Source organism: Boleophthalmus pectinirostris, unplaced genomic scaffold (genome assembly GCF_026225935.1).
Source record: "Boleophthalmus pectinirostris isolate CB_2022bp ecotype Guang Dong unplaced genomic scaffold, ASM2622593v1 HiC_scaffold_9, whole genome shotgun sequence".
Lineage (NCBI taxonomy): Eukaryota > Metazoa > Chordata > Actinopteri > Gobiiformes > Gobiidae > Boleophthalmus > Boleophthalmus pectinirostris.
Genome location: NW_026571541.1, coordinates 21,331,032 through 21,355,614, shown reverse-complemented (window position 1 = coordinate 21,355,614; position 24,583 = coordinate 21,331,032). Strand labels below are relative to the sequence as shown.

The window sequence follows — 24,583 nt, the reverse complement described above, 5'->3', positions numbered from 1 at the left end:
TTCTTACAAACATTTTGGGATTCACAAAACTTTGTCTTAACTGAAAATGTTCTTCTGGAAGAACAAATCCTATGAACAGTCAGAATCACTGTCAGAATTAAAAAAATAATAATGTTTTAGAATATTATTATTCTGATAATGCAAAAAAAAAAATGTATTCCTCCGTGATTGTACATGATTACTAAGTGATCCAGTAACATTTATAAGTCACTTCATAGATCATGTAGTCTTTTGGGTCTAACAGATTTTACACAGGCTCAGCCTCAGTCTGTCTCTCCATATGGCCTCTGTTACAGCCCTGCACCTGGTCACCGCGCTGGACTCAACATCCCCATCACCTACATCACCCCCCCATCACCCACCATGACCAGAGCACACTCTTATGCACCTCTATCCTGGCCTCTCTCCCTCACTATGTACTGCTGGTCCGCGATCGTGGAACACGCAATAAATTTGACCTGTGTATTTCAATAAGAACTTAAATACCCCCCCTACAGTCACAGTCTGTAGACTTCCTCGTTCACTCTCTGCCTTGCGCTTTCACGTGTCATAATACCAAACCCATATTGGCCATATCTGGAAGTTGAGAGGGCATTTCTAATCAAAGACATATTAATTTCCTATGTTAATAAAGTGAATCTTTGTGAATCTGGTGCAGAGTTCTCTCAGCATCTTCTTAGAGTGGAATTCTTTAAAGAAAAGATTCATGAATGAGGCCCAATAGTAGTGTTACCATAACATGGTGATTCAACAATTTTCTTTAATGATCTAAGTTACAACCCACTTTTCCTATTGGTCAGCTCAATAAGACTCTGAGTGAATTAATAAATCTCTCACAGTGAAGTGTGAACTTCACTGTGAGAAGCGGATACCTTTATTTACCTCTTGAATGATGTATAGTGAAGTGTACATGATCATGATAAAATTTAAATTGTGCTCCAAGAAAAATCCTTTTTTGGCCATATTGCCCATCTCTAACTGAAGGACTAAAAACAATGTTAATTTAATCATTTCTGATGACTTGACTTTGACTCCAATAGGCTAAGGCACCAAATCAGTTCTTAGTATTCAGCTGCTGTAGCCTTAATGCTGCTGCAAATGTAATCTAGGCTGATAAAAAGGAATGCGTCAGGACACTGGCTTTCTATTTCAGTAAATCTGTAGGGGATGCCTAGTGAATTTGCCTAGAGAGAGATTTCTATTACTTGGGGAACAGAACCAAAACACATTTTCAGTGAAGAAGTCAAATTGGGAATCCTCGGCAGACAAATGGTGAGTGGCTAAATGTGTTACACTGTCACAGTTTTGCAGTTTTGTGTTACAGCTCACACTCAATACAATGTACAAAAAAAGAACACTGAATCCATCCATCTTGTGTGCTGAATTTAGCAAACCACCTGTGAACTCCATAATGGGAACAATTTGCTTTAAGCCATGCTGCAGGGCGCCCAGGTCTCTCTCACTCCTAGGCAACGCGTCTCTCCATATGACCTCACCTTTCCTGCTCTTTAGCCTCTTCCAGCTTCCTCAAACTACATCGACAGACATTTCAATAGATCTTTGTTGTTTTGCTGCGGGTACAAACACAGGTACATCCTAACTCACCGCCATGATTAAGTACCCCCATTAGAGAACTTAATTAGTGATTCTCTTCTCTCCAGGAAACAGCCAGAGTTGTTTACGGCAGCCCAATCTCCCGCAAAGCCTGGACATAAGCATGTGTATATGAACCGCAGCCTCATGCCCACTCCACACTGCAATAATTACTCACTTTACAGCTTCTTTGCAATTAACAGGCACGGCGCTGTCAGGGAGGCTCTATGCACCAGATAAGGCCCAGGCTGTGGAGGGTCCATGGGGCTGTAGTGAGCACGTGTGCGTGCGATGCCTTGGCACTTGCCCGTGTTTGCGCTGGAAAAGACTTGTGCTGAACATGCATGGACGGCAGCAGGCAGCAGTGTGGTGTCTGACTGTGCGAGAAGCCAAGAAACAGACAGCGGATTCTGGCATAAACCTCTCTAGTGGTCAAACACAGGCAGCCAAACACACTCTTGGAACAAGGCGAAAACTAGGAAAGCTGTAGCCACACAAGGATATCTGCTGCTTAACACTCACAAGACATGTCATAAAGACCTACAAGATGTAATGTAAAAAAGAATAGTCTTTTGTATTGTCTAACAACAGGCGAGAAATGAGGCTACATCTGTGCTTTTTACAAGGAGCAGGCTGACATCGACCAGCCACTTTGATAAAACCCAAACGACGCAATTTTACAGCGTACCCCTGATGTTCCAACCATCTGGAGAATATCCTCAAAAATCCCATCTACATATGCACACAGACTGAAGCTGGTTGATATTAGACTTCATCTTACTCATTACACTGGCCGGTAAAAGGACATAGCAGGGAGGATAAAAAGAGATTAGAGACAACACTCTTTAAATAATTGAATAAGAAATAGGTGTTCATGAATACATTGTTTCCTTTAGCTCAAGGTGTGGTGACAGCTTAAAATAGCTGCAGAGGAGAAGTCGAGAACTGCAGCTGCTATTTGATATGCTCAGATATTCCACCTCAGTTTGTAGTTTGATATTTTCAACTTGCACCGTGTCCTACTTTTCTCATGCACAACCTTTCTGTCTCATTTAGCTTGCACCTGTCACCCCCCGGTCCTGTCGTCTCCACCTGTCGCTCTGCTCCTCGGTGGGTCATTGTCAGTTACAGATGCCAGTGGTGCAGTGGCCAGGGCAGAGATGAGTCCATGCCAGCATCTTACACCATCATGATTGGCCTACCTGACTGCCAGCTCAGGAGCAGCTGGCAAAAACTACTGTGTCTGCCAAAATTCAACAAATAAAGATGATTGCGTAATTCAGACGCATTATACTCGGCATTATAGTGGGCTAACAAAAGTACCATCTGTAGTTATTTAAAAGCTTTCCAAACAGTCGGTTTATTCATCAAATTGCACATGATTACCTGGAGTGCCTTATGACCCAAATAATACTAAAACCATAATAATTAGCAAATTCATCTCAAAAGTCCATAAACACAACTCTAAACTAAATATGAACTTCATATTCAAGTAGCCGTGTGTGAAGTGTCAGTTAAGTCATTCATTCTGTCAGTCATTCTGAACATGGCAATTTTCAAAAAGAACATTTGTGTTGTAAAGAAGCAGGGGAATTCAAATAACAATAATAAGTATGGTAGATTGGCAGATATGGACGAGTTGTAATATGTGAGTGTGGCTGCTTGAAAAATTCAATTTGCGATGGTGATTTGCCACAGTGTGTTAGAGCCCCAGGGAGCTGATGGTCACACATTTGAGGCAATCTCCAGCCCCTCTGCAGCTCGGGAGGCAGTGGGTGCTACTAAGACACTGCAGGCTGAGCCGGGGAGGTGATGGGTGCTACAGAGACAAAAAAGATGCGAGCCAGGGACAGAGAGGCAGTGGGCGGCTGTGTACATCATGCCTCATTGCTCGCTGTCTCCACAGTGTGTTGGGAATGAGATGATAGAAGATGATCTTTTCATTTTGCAGGTTGCATTTGGAAAAGAATCCATTGATTTTGTATGCAACCACAGGTTACATTTAGTGTGGGTGTTGAAATCAGGTCCTGTGTATATAAATGTACCTCCACTTGCTTGAGTACGCTGAGTGAGTGTGTGGGCAGGGAGCCACCTTTCTCATCTCTGCCAAGCCATTGGCACAGCCAACGTCTGCTGGGGTAAAGCTGCCCCACCCATAAGCCAGAGGGAGGTGTTAGTCACAAAACAAACAACCGCCCATCCCATAGCCCTGTCTCACACCCTGCCTCCCTCCATCACCACAACTGGCAGAGCTTCTTTGTAATACTTCTGCCTGAAATCATCACATTAGGCCATGATAGCACCATCCTTCTGCTGGACTGGCTCAGTGCCAGGAGAAAGTAGGGACATGGATACATGCACACCAGGTTAATATTGGCAGATGGGCCGCTGTCTGACTCCTTTACGCCTTGCTTAGCCAGGGATTTCTCTTACACTAAAAGAGGCTTGTTCACCTCGGCACTATCACTAACACAGCCAAATGTTTGTAGAGCAGGTGTGACAGGCTGAAATGCTGGTGTCACTGAAAAACAGATAAAGTAAGTACAGTATGTGAGACTGCACAAGGCTTATGGGAAGGTTAAGGACGCTGTACCTGATATTTATGTTCTCAAGACGTGAAAAACAAAACTAGTTCATTTTAAACAATTTGGGATGGTCCTAAGGTATTTCTGACTTACCTCATGCTTTCCGACCATCCTAATTATTCCCTGTCCCATATGGAAAAAAACTGGAAAAAAAATATAAGAATTTACCACTGTCTTTGTAGTACATCTTTATATAAGGTTTATATGTGCCATGTATGGTTTACTCCTGAAAGTGGCCCCTTTTGCATTTTTCTCAGACAACTATATTATGAAAAACTAGTAAACATAAAGTGAACATTTTGCATGACATTTACAGATATTGTGCATGATAATCTACATTTTCTTTGTATGTTCCATGTAATGTTTGTATTCTTTAAGTATATGTTGCAGAAAAAACAATCAGAGTCTGAAGAGGGATTTAAACCCAGGTCTACCATGTGGAAGTCCAGTGACTTACCAATTAAGCTAACCAGCTGCTGATTCCAGAGGGAACAATAGCAGATATTGAGGACAATTACAAGTACCGTGGTATTTGTAACTGATGTGACTTCTTGTCAGTTGAGGCATGTGAAAAAATATAAGTGTATAGCTGTTTTTTGGAATATTACAAGTCAATATAGACCTTTGTAATAATTAGGATTTTGCAGAGTAAAAATATTTTTACAGCCTGATGTATGTTCAATGTGATATCAGTGGAATATGTTTTTTAAGGTTGTAATGCAATATTTGCATTACTGTGTTTACCCCCATGCTGCCCAACACACACACAGACACACACGCAACCCCACACACAAACACACACTGTGATAATTTTCTTTCTCACTCTCATACACACACAACACAGCAATCAAGTTTAAGGAAACAATCATCATTTCACTTGTTTTTCTATGAAATAAATGACCTTTGTCCAATACTTGTAAGGATATTGTATGTGGGATTAGTGTCATATTCAGGCCTTGCAGGTTACAAAGTTTTATATGTTTCATGCTGCACATATTTACCAAAGATCTTGTAAGTGTTTTCACTGTCATATGAAAATGGTGTATGATTTGTCTATACCTTTTCTATATGGGGTGGCTCCCTCTTAGTTTGTAAGCATGTATTACAACCTCTCTGAGAAGAGAGTAGAGTAACAATTAGCATGCTAGCAGCACACTTCCTGATTATTAGACAATAAAACAATTTATAATTAGATGCAGGTAAAAACTATAGCGGCCTTATTTTGACCTCAAAAGCTGCTTATACAATATATCTGTACTGGGGCAAGACAATTTTTTCTCAAATACATGGGAAAAAATCAGGTACAGGCTCTTTAACAGAAATAAACAGTAATTCAAGGCTGAGCAGCTGCTGGGTGAAATGTGTCAGGATAACTGACACAGCAAAAACCGGTACTGAACTGGAAGTGACAGCTCCTTAAAATCAGTTTCACAGAAAATATATTTCTTTTACAAAAGTTCTGAGCAATTTGCTTTTTAAGCGTAACTTGTAATCATATTATTCCACAAGACTCAGCCACCCCGTACACCGAGTGGAGTTCTGCAAGTTGCCATGTCGTTTGGAAAACATCAGAAAATAATTAACTCACCTGACTTCATGTCATGCTGTATCTTTAAATATAGTATAAAACCATCACTAAAACATACTCTGACAATGAATTCAGAGTATATTTTAGCAATAGAATAAAATTATTGCTAAAATATACTCTGAATTCCTTGTCCATTGTCAACTCCATTATACACCAAAGCCTAATGCTCCCACCCCATGACGTTGGATTACTGGTTACTACTGATTCTTTGTTTACTTATTACTTCGTTCCACAAAGTCTAAATATTTCATGGGTAACTTAAAGTGTGTTGGCCAGAAAGTAAAATCTCAAAATGTTCTCACTTTCCTCACATTCAGAGACAGATTTGTACTTTGCCGTTGGTGCATCCAAATGTTATCCACTAAAGCTTCACAATGGCTGTTCATGATGCCCACAAACCCAGCCTCCGAGGCTTGAGCCGGCAACACTGGAGTGATTGGTGGCGATCAATACAAGCCACAAATCCCCCGCTGCTTTGAATGCTGCGATATTTCAATAACAGGTACACTCTAATTAACTGCAAAGCACTTAACTGAGGACAAATTGTAACATTATTGTCCACAATAAACTAATGGGAGTTAACTGCATGCAACATAATCACTTAGCATCTTATAAAATACTTAGGTGCACATCCATGCCTTATCTGATATTTAATTTAGCCTGTAGTGCAGAGCTGTTTGTGTGATAGAGAAATAATAAACGACACATGCTCAGGTGAAAGGTAGTCAGCATGGCTCTCAGCTGCATGATCACTGCTATATGACAACCATAAAAAAACACTGTCACACGGCCATTGTATGGGAAAAAATTGTCGTTTACAGGGGTTTGAAATGGGAATACTGTACTGACCAATATGCTGACAAGCTCAGAAACAAGGACCTCTTTAAACCAGTATATTGTGTCCTATATCCACATGCAAAGCGAAGTTATTGGCAAAAGTAAAAAAGCTAAAGATTTAATGTGGATAGACTTTACCTGCTTGAGGCCGTCCTTGCTGTTCTGCATGATTCTAAGGGCGTAGTTAGACCGTTGCCCTTTACTGTTGAATTCAATGTGTCCCGTCAGACCCTCCAGTTCTACCTATTCACAGACACAAAATGAGAGAAAATATAACGATAATGCCTTCATAAGTCATATTTAGGATTATGTTATCAAAGATCAGTTCCTTAGGTCTTCTTTTAATAGCATGGAAGCATTATTCACATATAATTCATTTGACAAAGAGAGACAAACACGTTCATATCATAGATGTCACACTCAAGCACCTGGTAGACCCATCACTTATAGGCATTTGTCCCTAATAGGAAAACATTTTATGTACTGACAGGTCTTCTTTATTGCCTGCCTGTTGTTCTGAAGTAATGGATAGAATAAGATAAACTGACCATTTAGATGAGGAGTGCTCGTTCATCATAAATGGAACCTCAGGCATTGTTATAGCAAACCATTTTGGTTATTGGCCATTTGACATGTCCGACAATAGGCATCAATAATATCATACAAAACACATCATTCAACAGGTTGGCACTAACTCTATGTACGTATCGAGTTACAAATGTAATGTCTCACATAGATGACCTTACCATCCTCAGGTAATTCATGAGGCTGGTCCCATGCTCCCAGATCTTGGAGGATTTGCAGGAGAGCTGAGTCGCGCCAACATTTTGGCTCCGGTTCAACTCCTGGACTGCCGCCACCACCGCGTATACTGCATCAAAGAGCAGTGCTGAGGAGAGCTGCAGAGGGAAGAGAGAGAATCCGTCACACGTACGCCCAAATCTGAAAGTGTAGCATGTGAGTGGCCTGCAGTCAGTGAGGGGTTAACCTGTCCCTAGAGGAGAAGCACTGGAATTACTCGATGAGATCGTTAGAAAGACTGTGATCTGCTGACAGCATTCAAATCCATCTCTCCTGTTTGGGTCTGTGCTCAGAGTCTATCCTTTCTACTCTTATCCCCAATAAAGCTAGCACACCCTGACTATCCCAATTACCAGCTGCCTCCCTCAGCACGGGCCAGAGTCAGTAGGAGAGGAGCAATTACCTCTCATCCTCGCTGTACAAACAGCTGCAGTGTCCTGACCACCACACCCTGCTATGTACATTTGATTAGAATGCATGATGCCCCTCATTAGAGACTAGTCAGTCAAATATTCACTGTTGGGGGGTGTGGTTATTCATGTGATTCAGCAGTGTTGTGAAGTACCTGAATACATATACTAAGAATATGTATTCGGAATACTAATTTTGGTGGTATTCAGAACACAGTGTTTTTTCTAAAATCGGAGGAGTACATTATGGTATATGGTCATGTAATTTAGGTATCAAACTATACAATTTGTGAAAAAAAATTAATTTAATTAGTGATATGAAATGCAAAACAAATGGTGAAACAGACATGACGCTGTTTTAATCATATGTTGTATTCTTACACAATAATTCTGAGTATAGAATTCAGAATCTAATACTTTGAACCATGTATCAGAATATATAACAAAATACATTTTAATTTAGGTAGTCAGTATTTTGTAACTAAAAGCATTTTCAAAGTATTCTTCCCATCACTGGGTATCAGCTTTATGATTTATGTGACATTTTGAGGATTTTTCACCATTAAAATATATCATGTTTTAAATAGTTCATTTGTATAACAAAGGTCCTAATTATTCATCAGTCTGAAAGCCATGGATACAGGAAGTACTTATGAAATAGCCGGATGTTTAGTGCATATGCAGGCAGTGCTCAGTGTGGTGCTGGTGAGTCAGTGTTGGAAAGCAGCACAATAGGCCATTATGGAGCATCGCTTTGATGTATTACAGCTTAGTATTAAAGAGATAGAACATTAGAAGCAATGTGCTGTACACAAACAGCCTGTGAAGTCATTTTGGACTGTGATGGATGCACTTCAGGTGTAACACAAAGAGATAATGGCTCAGTGCTGTGAAAGTAATGTCTGATTATTATGCTCTATTAAAAAGTAAAGAACAAAATCACAACTATTATTTCCAATTACCCGTCTCTAACAGAAGAAAGCACTTTTGTTAAACCAACATAAGAATAGGCCCCTCCACAGATTAAAACAAAAACATAATTAAAACATAAGTTGCTTACTCTAAGAACCAACATGAAAACACCATTGAATCCAGTGTCTTAGTTCAGTATTGATAAAACATTAACAGTTTTAGGAAAACTCAGACCACAAATAAATAATGCAATGTACATGACATATCTGAACCAAGTGTTGTTGCTGTGAGCATGAAGTTAATGTTTAACTACACATGCTGTGATGGGCGCCACTATGAATTAGGCTCTGCTTGATGCCCCTATTTCAGCCCTGTTTAAAAATAAGACCAGTTTAAGAACACTTGAAGACCTTCAGATCTCCTCTAGAGTTGTCTGGTATAGCTATGCTATTGATTTTGGGAGTTTCAGATACGAATAATGACTATTTTGTCTGTTTTACTACCCGTCTTTAAAGTCAAGTTATTTAAGGTAGTGCTCAACAATAATCCCTTCAAGATCTAATCTTTGGAAACCTGGTTTCCTGTGCTTGACATTTAGCACACTATCTGATGTGAGTCCAGAGGAGTGTGAGATGCCTGAACATGGAGAAGGTCACTTATTCATGCAGATTTTGTATGTACACGTTCTGGAGCCACACCTCCCCCAGACCTAATTACTGTAGATGAAACGACAGCATATTATCTATGTGCATGTCTAAATGAGTTCATCACATTCTTGCTCTGCCATCATCAGCCTTTATTCTCCCAACGTGTGAGTTAATTAGGCAGAAGACTTAATTGCCACAGGCTCAGAAGTGACCTGCTGCGTGCACACTTTCCTGTTGTCTTCAACTGTTCGCGACCTCTTGGATACTTACATTATTCAAATTACATGGTCTAGGATTTTATATGAAGCTAAAAAAAAAAAAAAAAAAAAATCGATTATGGTTGACACAGTTAGTTATAGAGATGATGAACTCTGCATTCAACATTTCAATTGTAATCTAATGTAAGTAACTTCACCTTTATGGATATGTTCTTCCATTTAGAGACATGTCCTGTGTGTAAATCTACAATTATGCAAGCTTTTACTGAGCTGTTTTATGAGTGACATTTCCGGACAAAGTGTCAGGGTGCTCAACCTTGAGAGCATTTATTGCTGTGAGCAAATGATGCCATAAATTTTATTTTATTTCTATAAAATGGCAGTCATGTTGAACTGTGTGGTGCTCAGAGTTTCAACAGGATTTTTACAATATCAAGCCCTAAGTGAGATCAGTCATAATGTTATTACAACCCCACATCTTTTGATTTTTCATTCTTTCAAAGCAGAGCCTCCAACATTAGAAGTTGTTTGATGCCAGTCATTCATCAGAACATGCTGAGCAGGGGGTTTCACGAGAGGAGCAGTGTATGATTTGAAACTGCATGTTGTGGAGCTTCCCTCTGAAGCTGCTTTAAAAGGGAGGATGCCATTATAAATGTAATAAGGAGGCTGCCAAACACTGCTAATGAGCCATCTTGCCAAACAACAACTGCCTCCAGCAACACCTGCAACTAGCGCAGTTAACTGGATAAATGTCATTTGCGGTATTTCTCACAGGCATTGGTGTTTTCGAAGCTATTCCTCTGGATGACTTGAGATTTTACAAAATAAACGAGCAGAGTTTATTGTGTTGCATGAATAACAATGTGTGACTATGTGGGTGTGTGTGTTGGGAACTTACTGGTGTGCCGGCAAAGGGAGCATGGTCACAGTTCTCTTGCCAGGAGCGGTTCAGGCTTAGGACAAAATCCTGAAAAAAGGGGTGGGTTTTATTGAAGACTGAAAAGCCCAGGATGTTGACTCTCTGGTCTGCCACATCATCTAGTCTCAGCAGAGAGAATTCCTGCAAGCAGCACACACAAGCCAGAGGAAACACAAGTCAATTAAACATGGCTGACTTTGATATCCCACCAAATCACCAAATAACACCAAGCGACTTATTGAATTACTGTCAGACCAAAAAAGGTCATGTGTTAATCAAACGCGTTTACATCCGATTTAATCTGCCTCGCTTTGTGTTCATTAACTTCCATTATTCCATGTGATTGACATGGGAAAGAAGCTGCAGCAATTTGTTCATTTCCACTAGTTAGCTATGCACCAGTGAGCAGTATCTTCTATTATGCATTGGCCATATGACTTTCCTGGCATGAATTTGTTGCTTGTAGTGTTCATGAGCTAAAATTACCAGGAGACACAAGCCGAGGAAGTGGGAAAAAAACAAGCAGACTGAGGCAAACAGATAAAGCAAGATGAAAAATGCGTGGCATACTGAAAGGTTTGGGAGGAAAAAGGCATTTGTTATTTGGCAGCGCTTTCTCCAGAGACTGGGATGGCTTTGAGTTGCCTCAGGGACAGCAGACAACGGGACAGGGAGGGGAGGAGGAGAGAGCAGAGGTGTGACGACCAATGGACATCTCCTGAAGGTTAATAGAGGTGTCAGCAGCCATTCCCCTCCCTTAAGGTGTCCACAGTGGTGCCATCCAGCTTATGACAGCCAGACTGGGCCCAGGCACCCCTGCTATCTGTCTGTCTGTCTGTCTGCGGCCCGTTGACTCGCAAGATAAGCAGGTGTGGAGGGCACAAGAACAGAGAGCACAAGAGAACAAGGTGGGACGTGACTCCATCATGGGTTTTCTTAGGCAAGTGCACCAAAGCAATATTAGCAAATACGCAATTATTCCCAGCAGGAAGTTATACAGCAGACAAATGATAATGAATGTGTGTCATACAAACAAATTACTAAAATGCCCTTTAGAAATTCAGATCTTGGTTTCTCATCAAAATACGCAAAGTTGAAAGCAACAGCAAGCAGAGGGAACAAACAGAATAACAACCTTTTCAACTGTGGGAGGAAAATGGATGAGAGGAGCATTAAATAAATCAGATAATGGACACAGAGGCTAAATAGTTCAGAAGAGTGAAGAGGTCACACAATGAAAAGCCAGTAAAAAGCCTAGTGAAAAAAGCTCTTTGACCAAAGGGCCTAACACAAGTCAAACTGATGCAGAGATGTGCTCTAGTTAAATTAGGGATAGGTGCATGCACACACACAGTACATGGAGATGGGGTGAAACATATTAAATGTGTTAAAAGGTGAAGAGAGGGAAATGTGACATAGCATGTCTCTGACTGATGACACATTATGATTAGAGGATGCAATCAAGCACGCTTCTGGCTGTTTTTGAACTTTAGGAGACAATTCTGTTAATGACTGACATAATGATTTAATAGTTGTAGTTAGGGAAGAGAAAGTTGTTGTTTATGCCTGCACGGTTGATGAAAATGCAGAATCTTGCATTCTTGTTTTCACATTCTAATTTATTCTGTTCACCTCAGTATCTGAGGTGGGCACACCAATGGGGGTAGAAGAGAACATGCTAAATTGCAGTGATCAAATAAAGATTAGTTGCTACTAAAGAAGGAATTTGAAGAACACCTAATCCACAATCTTGCAGTATCTTTCCAAAGACAAATAAAAATCCTATTCATTCATCATTAACTTGTAGAGAAGTTTACTGCAATCATATGAATGGCATTGGCAGTTTTTTTAGACCTCTCTCTTGGCTATCCCCAATGGACCCCATAAGCCTTTCGGGACTGGCCATATAATTACTGGCTAAGTGTACTTTAATAGATCATTAGAGGCAGAGCTGTGCAAACGAGCCTATCATTAAGCATGGTCCTCGAGGGTGCTTGTATATATGCACATGCAGTAGCCCAGGCGCGCCCACACGCACAAATCAAATGCTTCTAATTGAGCAACCCATTGGCATGCACAGCATAAACCAAGGTCATCCAAATATCCTTGGGCCAGGTCTGACCCAGTGTATCAGAGGGCACACACACTGACACCAGTGCAACATCCAGCCATGGGATATGCCCAGGTAAACACATGACGGGTCAGACATAAGTGCAAAATAAATCCCAGCGGCCAACCAATTACTGCTCTTCGAATACTAAACAGGACGTGGCAAGAGGGAAAACCAAATCCTACTAAAAAGTGATCTTTATTACTTCTGCCACTTCACTTAATAGTGTAGAATAGTTTTATTATTATACAAGATGCAATAATACTCAATAGTAATTCCTACAATCATTATTTTGAACTTAACATTTCTTACTGATATTACATACTAATTATGTTGTTTTCAGAAAAAATGTAATTTTAAATAAAACCATAAATCAACAAGAAGGAACATAAATTAATTTGAAAGCACACAACAACTGTGTTTGGAAATAAAGAGATTCAAGTCAAGTCTTGTAAGTTTCACAGTAAAGGCAAGTTTGCAATGTATTAGAGTTGAAAATTGCCCACTTGTATGGTGCCAAATGGACAGCACTTAGCAAAGTACTTTGGATGTACAAAAAGGCAAAAGAAAAACAACAACAGACACCCAGCTGCCAGTGCTGAAGGGGGAAGGAGGGCACAGAAGAGAGTAATGAAAATGAGGAGGGAGAGAGGAAGGAGCATGGAGGAGTTGGCTGATCCCGAACGGGAAAAGGGAGCCTAAAACATTGCGGGACACAGAGAGGGTGATAGAGAGAGAGAATAGAATGAGAGTGCGATGGAGCGGGGATGAGTCGAGGAGCACCTTAGTGACAGTCCGGCCAAAAGCCCCCGACACTGCCTGTCACCTGGAGATCAATCAGTGCTGCGACCCAAGCCAGCCAACCAACCAACCACAAACGAATGCTTCACCAGCTCCTGCACTTCCCCATTCAAAAAAAACCCCAAAACACTATTCCACCATCTCACCAATGCTCATCTGTCGTCTGGATTTACTGGTGTGTATTTTTCAAACATTCAGACAACATCAACACATGCATGCTGCTCCTTAAACCCAAATCCTTCTTCTTCAACTTTAAACATGACATAAAATGTTAACTTAAGTTGCTCCTTAATTCACCCCACCTTTAAGCTGGTACTAGGGATCCATACAATTTTCACCATGCGTATGTCCATCCATATGTGGCGATATGTCTCCTCTATCGTTTTATAATTATCAATAAACATTTTAACTTAAGATAACATTTTATTCAGTTACACCATTTCTTATCTGTTCAAATATACTAGAGTTAGGCCTTTATGTAGCTGTTTTTTTATTTACCATAATCAAATAATGGCGAAAGTAATACACATGTAATGCTTTGGAGTGTTGAGCAATATATGTATTTGTGGTTTTCAGTTTCTAGAATGTGACAGCACTTTTATAATAAATATCTAAAAGATAAATTCATGAAAACTGAAGTTGATCATTTCTATTAGCCACTAGTGCCCAGAATATATCAAGCATCTGTAATAATTATTACTACAGACTACAGAATGTTGTGAAAAATCTGATCTGAAAAATTCTATTATGAGGATTATATATAAAAATGTCATATTATATTGAGTACTGTTGCATTCACATTTCTAGTTGGTACAAGGATAAATAGCTGTTAAAAACTGAATAAAAGTATATGTTCTGTATTAAACATAACTTGCCCAAAACATTAAGCGTGATTAGTGTGTTTGGCAGAGAAACAGAATAGCAGTATTTTATCACAGACTGTTCATTGTTGCATATCCAAAGACATTAGCAGGATATCCACAATGAAGCACAAAACCCTCCATCAACCCCGATTCTCTTTGTCCACTGATCCCATCTCCCTAAACAGGATGAGATTATAGTGACTCCGCAGGCTCCATTGAACGGACAACCATTTCTGAGCAGTGCATTATGAACTCTCTGAGCCCAAAACAACACAACAGCCGACTGACTGCTCACTGAATTTCTGTCCACATAATGCTTTGAAATGCAAGCTTGGCTGTGGACTGTGGCTGAGTTCTGTATAATGCACCTTACTGCTGGGCGGGTTCAAACAAGAAGTCTAATCAGCACAGGTCATCAGGTTGGAATAATCTTCTAATTTTAGTTTTTTCTAAGGTTGGTTAAAGGGCTCATATTCTGCTATGTTGTTTCATCATCGAAAATATACCTGGAGTTGTGTTAAACATTCACGTGTTTAACACACAAACCCTTATTTAGGCTGTGTTCTTATCTCAAACAGAAAACACTCCGCTGCACCTGGTGATGTCATGTGGTAACACAGGAAGTGTTCTACTGTGTTTTTAAAATCCATCTACCTTCATTAAAATCCCATCTCTGCTAAACAAAAGGTAAATGTTAGCTGTTAGCTCAAAATGCTCTGTTCCAGCTTGTGATGTCACAGTTTTCAAGTTTTGGATATAAAGACAGCCTAATAAAGCAGGATTACTCAAACACTGGTGCATGAAACAAAACACAACTCCAGGTATGTTTTTAATGAGGTAACAGCATTATAACATGGCTTAAAGGGACAGTTCGGAATTTTGGACATAGGACCTCATTTAGGGTGACCACCGGCATGAATCTGAAAATTAGGACACTTAGGCCCAAAAGTGAGGAGAAAGGCCCAAAAGTCAGGACACTACCGGAACCACAGAGCACAACAAAATGGCTAAAACAGCCATATACATTACATACATTATTATGATTATTATCATCATTCATCCTCCAAACACCTGCCTATCCGGTGCCTGGCTCCACTGCACGAGTCAGCATTTACTTGCGTAACCTCGCGAAACCACAGTCGCGCGTCAACGCAAAGGCGGCTCCACCGGAAGCTGCAGCAGAACGTATATGCGTGGCTCTGGCTTTGTGTTTCTCTATGGAAAAGGCTATCAAATTGACTGGGCACGTTTAGCCACTTGTATCAGGTCTACAGTAAAAGTAACAGCTGAACAGGCTTGTATTTACCTTCTGTACAGGCTGACCAAGGAAAACATGAGGATTTCAAAAGTAAATTTCACCGCACTAATGAGTCTTTCTGGACTTAGGCTCTTTCACACGATACAGAGCTGCCCCGGGAGCACGTTGTGCTGATGGTAAATGCACAAATATAACAATAGATACTCCCTGTGTATTTTGATAGGGTATGCGCCTACGCTCGAGTAGAGCGTCAAAAAATAGGATGGATCCTATTTTCTCAAATCGCGTACAGTGGAGCCGCCTTCATCCACTTTCAATGCATTCTAAAAGTTACGTGTCCAAAAGTTGCAGTTTATTATGCTTGCATAGGGCGCATGCAGTGAAGCCAGGACTTTATTTTGATGATGCATGCGGCAATGCAACACTGGTGCGTGCGCTAGTAGCTCATGCGGTGGCTCGTTTTGTTGCCAGATAGTATGTTGAATGTGGGGATTTGTGGTGATGCGCACAACGGTGGCAGCCAAGGATCCGAAATGAGGACAAAATGTCAAAAATGAGGACGAATAACAGAGGTCTGGACAGAAGTTTCTAAACTGAACTGTCCGGCCGAAATACGAACGAATGGTCACCCTAACCTCATTTCCTAGTTAGAGAGAGGGTTGGAGACGTGTGAGGACACTTTTTAAAATATTCCATCCAGTCCTTGCATATGTAGAGTTCGCTGGTGCTAGGCTAGCACATGTCAACGGCCATAGTTATCCTGCCACTAAAAACTTACCCACTCCACAAAGCACCTGAAGCAAATCTATTATTACGCCAAACTGTCGATGTGAATGTCTGTGTCGATAGAGTAATTTTAGAAGTAAAACCATGCATTTGAAGGATTTATGTCTGAGCAGCAGTAGCGAATTGTACTTCCTAATAGAAAGCTTGGCAGCTGCGGACTGATATCACCTAGCACCTAAAATTCTGCTGCTGCTGAGAAAATAGTCCCTCAGCATGCGACAATTCATGTGATGCGAGGTTAGTTTTACTTCAAACATTATTCTATCAACACAGACATACACAACATACTGGATGGAATATTTAAAAAAGTGTCTCCACACGTCTCCAACACCCTGGCTTACTAGGAAATGAGGTCCTATGTCCAAAATTCCAGACTGTCCCTATAGAACTCACACGATTCAGTTTTGTGTAATATGGTATAGTGTAGTATAGTATGGTCAGCAGTTTTCCAATCCTTTTGAGTTGAGTTGAGTTTGTGTAAGCCCTTCTTTGTAGCATTGCTCTGTTTTAATCATACCTCTCTTCAGGCCCATTTAAAAGGTTTATTTAGCAAATCTTTCTTTTCACAAATTAGTGAATTTGAAAGACATTTAAACTATACAAAATGTGTCCAATATAGAGACAGAGATGTTATCGGTAATAATCATTCACGAGATTCATCACAATATAATTAAGGATCTTATGAAAGGCATATATGAGACGGCAAACTTTGATTGAGTAACATTTCTGCAAATTGCATATCGATTTTTCTAATGATACGGCTAATTAATGGCCTCCTGTAATAGCAGGGCAAGCCTACACAATGCTAATTTCGATAGACCTCATCTTGTCTTCCCTCTGGAGTGAAATCCATTTTGGTGGTTAACAGATTATTCAGGTAAGCACGTGCAATTTTCTGCTAATAATTCATTTCATGCTTGTATCAGCACCCACATAAATTCAGAGAGAGCCCTAAAGCCTGCTGTCTTCTCCACTTAATTACACTGCTCTGAATGTCATAGCTACACACTTACTGTCTCTCTGATATTTTTGCAATTGGAAAAATAACTGTATGAATTAAAACTTTGCTTTGATTTCTGTTTTCCCCGTGTGTTCATTTTATAGTGCAGGCCAATATACTGTTCACAGGTCACTCACCTGTCCTCTCCATCATTCTTATGGCCAGGTTCTTTCATTGGGCATGAAATGATCATAACATCCATCTTAGCTGAGTGTGCAGCTTTTGATGCCTGAGCTTTGTTTGAACTCTTGAATAGCAGCATAAATCAGCACAGGCTCTTCAAAACAAATGACCAATTTTATTTCATTATTCATAGAATTATTACTGACCTGCGACAGTAACAAGCCATTTGTGAGGCGCCGACCTTCTGCCCAGAATAACTCTGTGGCAGGGAGGCCAAAAACAACATGAATATTGCACACACAGGCTTATGTTTGGAATCTGAAACAGTTACACTTTTCTTCTAAGTCAAAGTACATTTCAGTGATGGAGGAGCACACAGCACATCCTTCCAATGAATTCAGAAAATGCATGTCTTTGAAGAAAAAAAAAGATGAACATTAAAAATAAACACTCATAAATGAAATCAGTAAAAATGAAATCAACAAAATGTGTTTTCTTGAGTATTTTTTAATTGCTGCCTTAACAGCAATCTCTTCAACCAAGACCTTCTTAGAACTATAGATCAGATTTGTTCATTGTTCAAATGTTAAATTCTGAAAAACCCAACTTTGTCCAAATCAAATGGTCTTAATGAGAAATACAAATAACACCTCAATGATACATGATGCACAAACCCACACAATCCAGCTAAAGTCACATACTTCTTTCTACTGTATCAATAAGAGGCTGAGAAAAAAATGACAAGTTCATAGAATATTGACATTGACAACACCATAAGATATGGAAGAACATGTCTTCCCAGTTTCATGGCAACATGTCTCAAACTCAACATTCATTCGTAAAGATTATATTAGAAATGACAGTGACAGAGTGACAACTTTATTTTAATGTATTACGAACATTTTGTTTTCCAGGAGAATCTGCGTGCACATTTGTGATCTTCCTGAGCAGTGAAATAGTGAATCCACTGAACCAGTCTAATTGGATCAGTGGGTCCAGCGCTGAGTGAAGGCCGTAAAACCTACTTGACTCACACAACACATAAAGATTAAGAGCTGAATGGAAAGTCATTCGGCATTGAAATAATATGGATGTATGATAGAAAATGAAGAAATTGCCTGAGGTTGCAAACACAAAGAAGGTTGACATGACCCAAGCTAACAGGGGTTAATTAGTGGCTTGGTGTCAAGTGAGCCTTTGAAAAAAGACAGCCTCATTGAAATGAGTGCCCTGTTAAAGACATCTGTACCTGCCCAGATAGGTTACATCAAAGAAAGCCCGATGGAGAGAGTCCTATTGACTCTAAATAGACACCATCACAAGCTGCAGTCAATTTAGTGGTCTCTATCGAACCTGTGTGTGTGCCTCTTTGTCTGACTGTGTGATTATCACAATACAATAACTGGACTCATTCATCAGAGAGAAAGCCCATCAGGCTGATTAAAACCACAAAGACATCGACACTATATTTGCTTCAAATACCACTAATGACTTTTTGGTTGATGCTAAATGTGTTAAGACAGTGGTAGCATTAGACTTATGTGGATTTAATGCTCATAAAAAGCTATTGCACTCTAATTATACCAAATGGAGTGTTACTTACAGGACTGTAGCATCAGAAAGTTATGCCAACAAGCACAAAGAGCTTTGTTATTGTTCTATGCAACTTTAAAACAAGAAACTTTTAGTCAACCAATTAACAGTTGTCTTGATTATTCTTTGCAATTAATGTTCCATACAGTAAAAAGTGAAATGTTTTGAACAAAAAATAACCACATAACACGTAAATCAGAAAGCCAACCACATAAAGATGTGGTTGCTGTTTTTCAAAACTAGAAAGATGTACAGAACCATCATCATTGCAAAATGTGTTACTGCAGTAAAAGGCATTAAAAGAGAATTTGTGTGATGACTGAACAAAGACCTAAAACACAAAAAGGAAGGAAGGAATCCTGTGAGCAATTTAAACTTTGGCGAACACCACCTAGAGCGAGCTCCGTCTAAGGCCCAGGGATTTGGAGATAATGGTGTGTAATACAACTGTCAACAGTGACTCATCCCGACACAAGGACCTGAGCGGGCTGCAGAAGGTGAGGATAGGAATGGGACTGAATGATCAATATGCCACTATAGTCCTTGGCTTTTAGTGACTCTATACAGTGGAGGAGGTCTGAGAGGTGGAACACTGCATTCAAATGTTTACTTTCACCTCCACACATTTTCAGCCAATGTCATTCTAATCTGCTCAGACAGAAAAAGGATGTGAAAGTTGTATAATCCTTTGGTAAACAGGCTTTCTCTAATATTATTGGAAAGTCATGTTTGGGCTGATAAGAAAGTGAGCAATCGTCACATACTAATAAGATAGAGATGACACAAAATTTGCTTTGTTATTACGCTAAACATTTCAAAACCAATGGTAAAATGATGACGTGCATGTTTTTTCATTGTTTTTCTGTGAGTCCTAAATTTGTAATCAACTAAGTGAAATAATTTTGTACAACCCAAAAACAGCAGTTATCTCACGGGGCTTAACAAATTTGTTGATAGAAAATTTGAAAATCAAGCAATGAAACAAATTTTCAATAGCAGACAGAAGAAAAGCTTTATCTCTTCTGAAAGCAGATTAATCAATTATCCCATTATTGAGTTTGTATAGTCTTGTTTTAGTATTTAATTTGTCCTGATTGAGTCTAGGCTATGATTTGAAATATTTTAGACCTTTTGCTCCAAATGTATTATGTTAGCATTAGTCTACACATATTTAGTCTTGTTAATGGAATTACTTGAAGACCAGTTCTGTGTTGTAAAAATTCAGAGCTTTCTTATTGGTGACAAATGTTCTTCATGGATTTGTCAGTTATAAAAAAGTGCCTAGCTGACCTGTCAACCTCTTAAAATTAGGCATACATTATTAATGAGTGCCCTTTATGAATAATGGCATACGTGTCATTGGACCTGACACTTTTCTTGTGAGAAAATAACAAACTGGAGCGCACAGCTATGAAGATATAAGTCTCATACAATGATCTAGAAATCTTATATAGGAAAAATAGGGAGTTCAAATTATACAGCAAGGTTGATGATAGGTAGTTTAAGGTGATTTATGTTTCCATTTCTCCAGTCGCACAGGCTAAAGTATGATGAGATTTTATAAACCTTTACTGCACTTGACACCATTACCGACATTAGTCCCATATACCTTCATTGAGACTGTAGCTTACTTGTCAGTACAGTGCAAGTAATTTTACAATTCAATACAAAAAATAAAATAATGCCCTCCACACAGAAAAGGATTTAAGAATCTTTTACACAACAATTACACAATTACACAACAATTTTTAAACATGAAACCAAAAGTGCAGACCACAGACCACAAGAGAATCGCATGAGATTTTAAATCTCACGTCAAGGACAAAAACTACAGCGGAGACTGCACACTACAAGCTAAAAGTTGTGAAAGATATACTTGAATCAACTGTTTCCTTTCTACAGTACAGCCAAACACTTTGAGACTCCTGTCTGTTCAAAGCGATCGCAGCACTGCACTTATAGATTATATGCAAGTCGAAAGTGCATTACTATATCTTAAAAAGTAGCTCAATGCCACTAAATAAACAGGAAGTAGGTCTAGTCTTTTGTTTACTATCGGTAATCTGCAGAAGCATCACCCAGTGATCCTCACACTGTGGATTTTTGTAAACATTTATTAATAAAACTAAAGTAAACTATTTTATTTTTTAAAACAGAGCTTCAAAATAAATTCATAGCTTTGTTTAATGGACTGGGAGTCATAGATTTGCAGAAAAAATACTAGGTGTTTTGGATATAAACACAGTTTAACTTCATAGCTTTACAGTGAGTAATAAAGTAATCATTGTTCATTTTCCAATCCTCGTGTTTGTATCTTGCGCCTCGGTCTGTTCGTCACTTCGTCTGCCCCTGGCACTCTGTTTTATTGGCTGTTACCATAGTGCTGATGTTTTATGGTTATGGTATGACTAAGCAGCTCAGAGTCCGCTCTGCAGATATAAAATCACATACACACCTCCCTGAAGTCGGGGAGAAGCAAATCTGGGTCTAAATCGGGCAAATTGTCCTGTAGTGTATGGAGGTCTTAAGTCTATTTGAAATTCTGGAAGATATTCAATGTTAGTTCAGCGTTCAAGGACAAGACCCAAAGTATAACAAATGTTCCATATTACTCATACATTAACAATGATAATACAGAAATAGCACGCCACAAATCATCCAATAAGTGCGGCAGCTGCTTCACACCCTCAACATAAGTAACATCCAGCTCATAGTAATCCTGTCAGTTTAAGCTATGAGAATCACAGTTTTCACATGTAATAGAAGCAGGAATAGATCAATGAAAGAAATGAGTTTGAGGCCTTGATACATTTATTGATGATTTTTATTGGATCATTAGATGAAGAGCGAGTCTAGATAGATGAGACAAGATAAAAAGGTGGGCGGCCAAGGTACTGGACACACAATTAGAGTCTTCATCAAATACGAGCAAAATCACTTCCAAGGACAGATGGATTAGTTTGAACAAGTTCCCACACAGTGCTTCTATACTGATAGTATTACGTATACTTGTTGTTGTAGCTGAATAAAATGCTGACTGAATCTATTCTTTGAATGACATTAAAAGAAACAAGACTGCTCCTCTCCCTCTATTTTCCTCTGTGATTTTGTTGGTATGGTGCAAACCGAACTGTTGAATGTCCCTGCATATTCATGGGTTTCATCTTTATGTTATATGCAACATTTTGAGAGCTTTTTTCCAATTAAATTGTTCATCGCTATAGCAGCTGTCATAATTTTCCATCATTCTGAAACCCATGGACACACAGTGTTGGGAAGGTTACTTTTAAAATGTATTCCCCTACAAATTACAGATTCCTTACACCATTACATTACATGAATGTAGCAACCACATCGTGAAAATTCTTGTTTGTTCTCTTCAAATTGTCTGTTGAGCCCAAGTCTCCATGAAGAGGCTTTTGTTTGTTGTAGAGAAGCAAAGACAAAGATGTTTTATCTGCTAAAAAAAAAAAAAAAAAGGCCAGTCTTTCCTTAACCAGATAAAAAATATTATTGATAGAGAAATGATTTCTATATGAGATCACTGCTGCCTTCATTTATGTCCACACTACTGTAAGATGCCACATTGTTTAGACCTGGTTTAGACCTGGTTTACTCCTCGTTTTGTCCTGGTTTTAGTCCTGGTTTTAGTCCCGGTTTAGACCTGGTTTAGTCCTGGTTTAGGCCTGGTTTAGTCCTGCTTTTAGTCCTGGTTTAGTCCTGGTTTAGACCTGGCTTAGACCTGGTTTAGTCCTGGTTTAGGCCTGGTTTAGTCCTGGTTTAGTCCTGGTTTAGCCCAAAATGTGAAAACTGAAAAATACCGCTGTGTAATCCATTTATTTCATCAAAGTAACTGTAATCCAATTACCACTCATTGAAACGGTAACTGTAACTGAATACAGTTACTCATAAATTGTACTTACGTAACGCCGGTACATGTAATCTGTTACTCCCCAACACTTTGGATATATACCTAAATAGTTCTACAAACCAGTGGTCCTCAAACTGTACCACCAAAGAAAATATTTGGCTTACTAACATATCTAAACCAGGTTTATAACAGGACTATTCCAGGTCTATTTCCAATCTAGGGATTTATCAGGTCTAAAAATGGACTACATCATTTCCACAAAAAAGTGGATAAAATTAACTTTAAATTAGGCAAAACCACACATACTGAAAATCTGTCCAAGTATGAACTGAATGGGCTTGCAAACTACCAGTTAGAAATACTGCTACAACCTATTGTTTGAATAAAGTACTACTGATCTTCACCTGTTTAACAATATTTCAGCATACACACACTACATTTTACAGCTGAGTGATGAAGTTTCCTCTCCTGGCACATGACTGGTCTTTGCAGACAAATACATCTGAGTCCAAAACTACTACAGCAACTTCACCAATCCAACCAGAGAGGCCATAATGTGCCAGCGCTCCAGTCCAAAACACAGCTTGCTGCTGACGTCTGGCCATGTTCCTTTGGACAGGGAAAAAGAATGCTCATGTATTTATTGGTAAATTATAGAAATTGACTTGATGTCTTATTTAAATAAAAGACTAATCTGCTTCCTGCAGTTTTAATATCCACCACACTTGGCTAAACAATTTGGAAATGTAATTATGTTTGACACAACTATCACATTTAACAGTCATTTTGACCATTTGCATCAGTTTGAATTTGAGTATAATATGGTATTGCCTTACAAATGAACCCTGCATTTAGAGAAACATACTGCTTTGACATATTAATGACATAGTTTATATTCTGGATGGACAGATGCAGCTCTCTGTTGTCAGCGACCACGCAGCCTATTACCTTTCCCATTACTCAGTTGATTGGTTCTCAAACTCTCTGTCTAAACAAGAAAAATATGAACTTTACATAAGCCGTGGAGAGGCATTAATTAAATTGCAGCCATTTTCAGCCACAGCGGTTGCCCTCTAAAGCAGTTTGACTGACGAGAATGATTTGGGGTCAATAAGTCATCTGTACCAAGTTGCATGTAGGAATTGTAGGTGTTTCTAGGTGTACAGTCTGTTCATAAACAAGAGTGGCCTGGATGATGAAGAAAGCTCTGTAGCTGTGAGGGTGGATAAATAGAGGAATATTAGCAAAAGCAATTATTAGATTGAGTCTAGTTATTAGTTTTTCAAACACAACTGCAGGTGGACTCCAATCAGCAAAGGGCTTTGGAGAATTAAGGGACAAATAATGACTGAGTGGATTAAATAGCAGGCTGAGTTTGAAAAGACCAACTGCATGCTTAATCAGACAGGAGTACACACAAGTATCGCAATAAAGAGCCTCATACAGAAGTAGTATAGTTAGGAATAAACATGTTAGAATAGTTCAACCATTTTCATCCTGTTTTGTGCTAAACTTTCAATACAAGTTATGAAAATCCATGAAGCAAATAATAAATCCAACCTTAATATTTGTCTATGAATATAAAAGGAGACAAAACCGAGGCCATCTTTCACAAAAGCTGCCAATTTCAGTGCCTCCGTGTAAGCAAATCCAGGCACATGTCTT

General features: G+C 39.3%; 1 protein-coding gene across 1 annotated transcript in view; it reads right to left on the bottom strand.

Moving 5' to 3' along the window:
- The window catches only part of grik4 (glutamate receptor, ionotropic, kainate 4), a 113,385-nt gene that overhangs the window by 28,898 nt on the left and 59,904 nt on the right, over window positions 1-24,583 (bottom strand). Inside the window, exons 7-9 of the mRNA XM_020918083.2 lie at window positions 10,493-10,654; window positions 7,350-7,502; window positions 6,742-6,846 (exon numbers count right to left, since the gene is read on the bottom strand). Coding sequence (XP_020773742.2) covers window positions 6,742-6,846; window positions 7,350-7,502; window positions 10,493-10,654 — 420 coding nt within the window. The remainder of the gene's footprint in view (window positions 1-6,741; window positions 6,847-7,349; window positions 7,503-10,492; window positions 10,655-24,583) is intronic.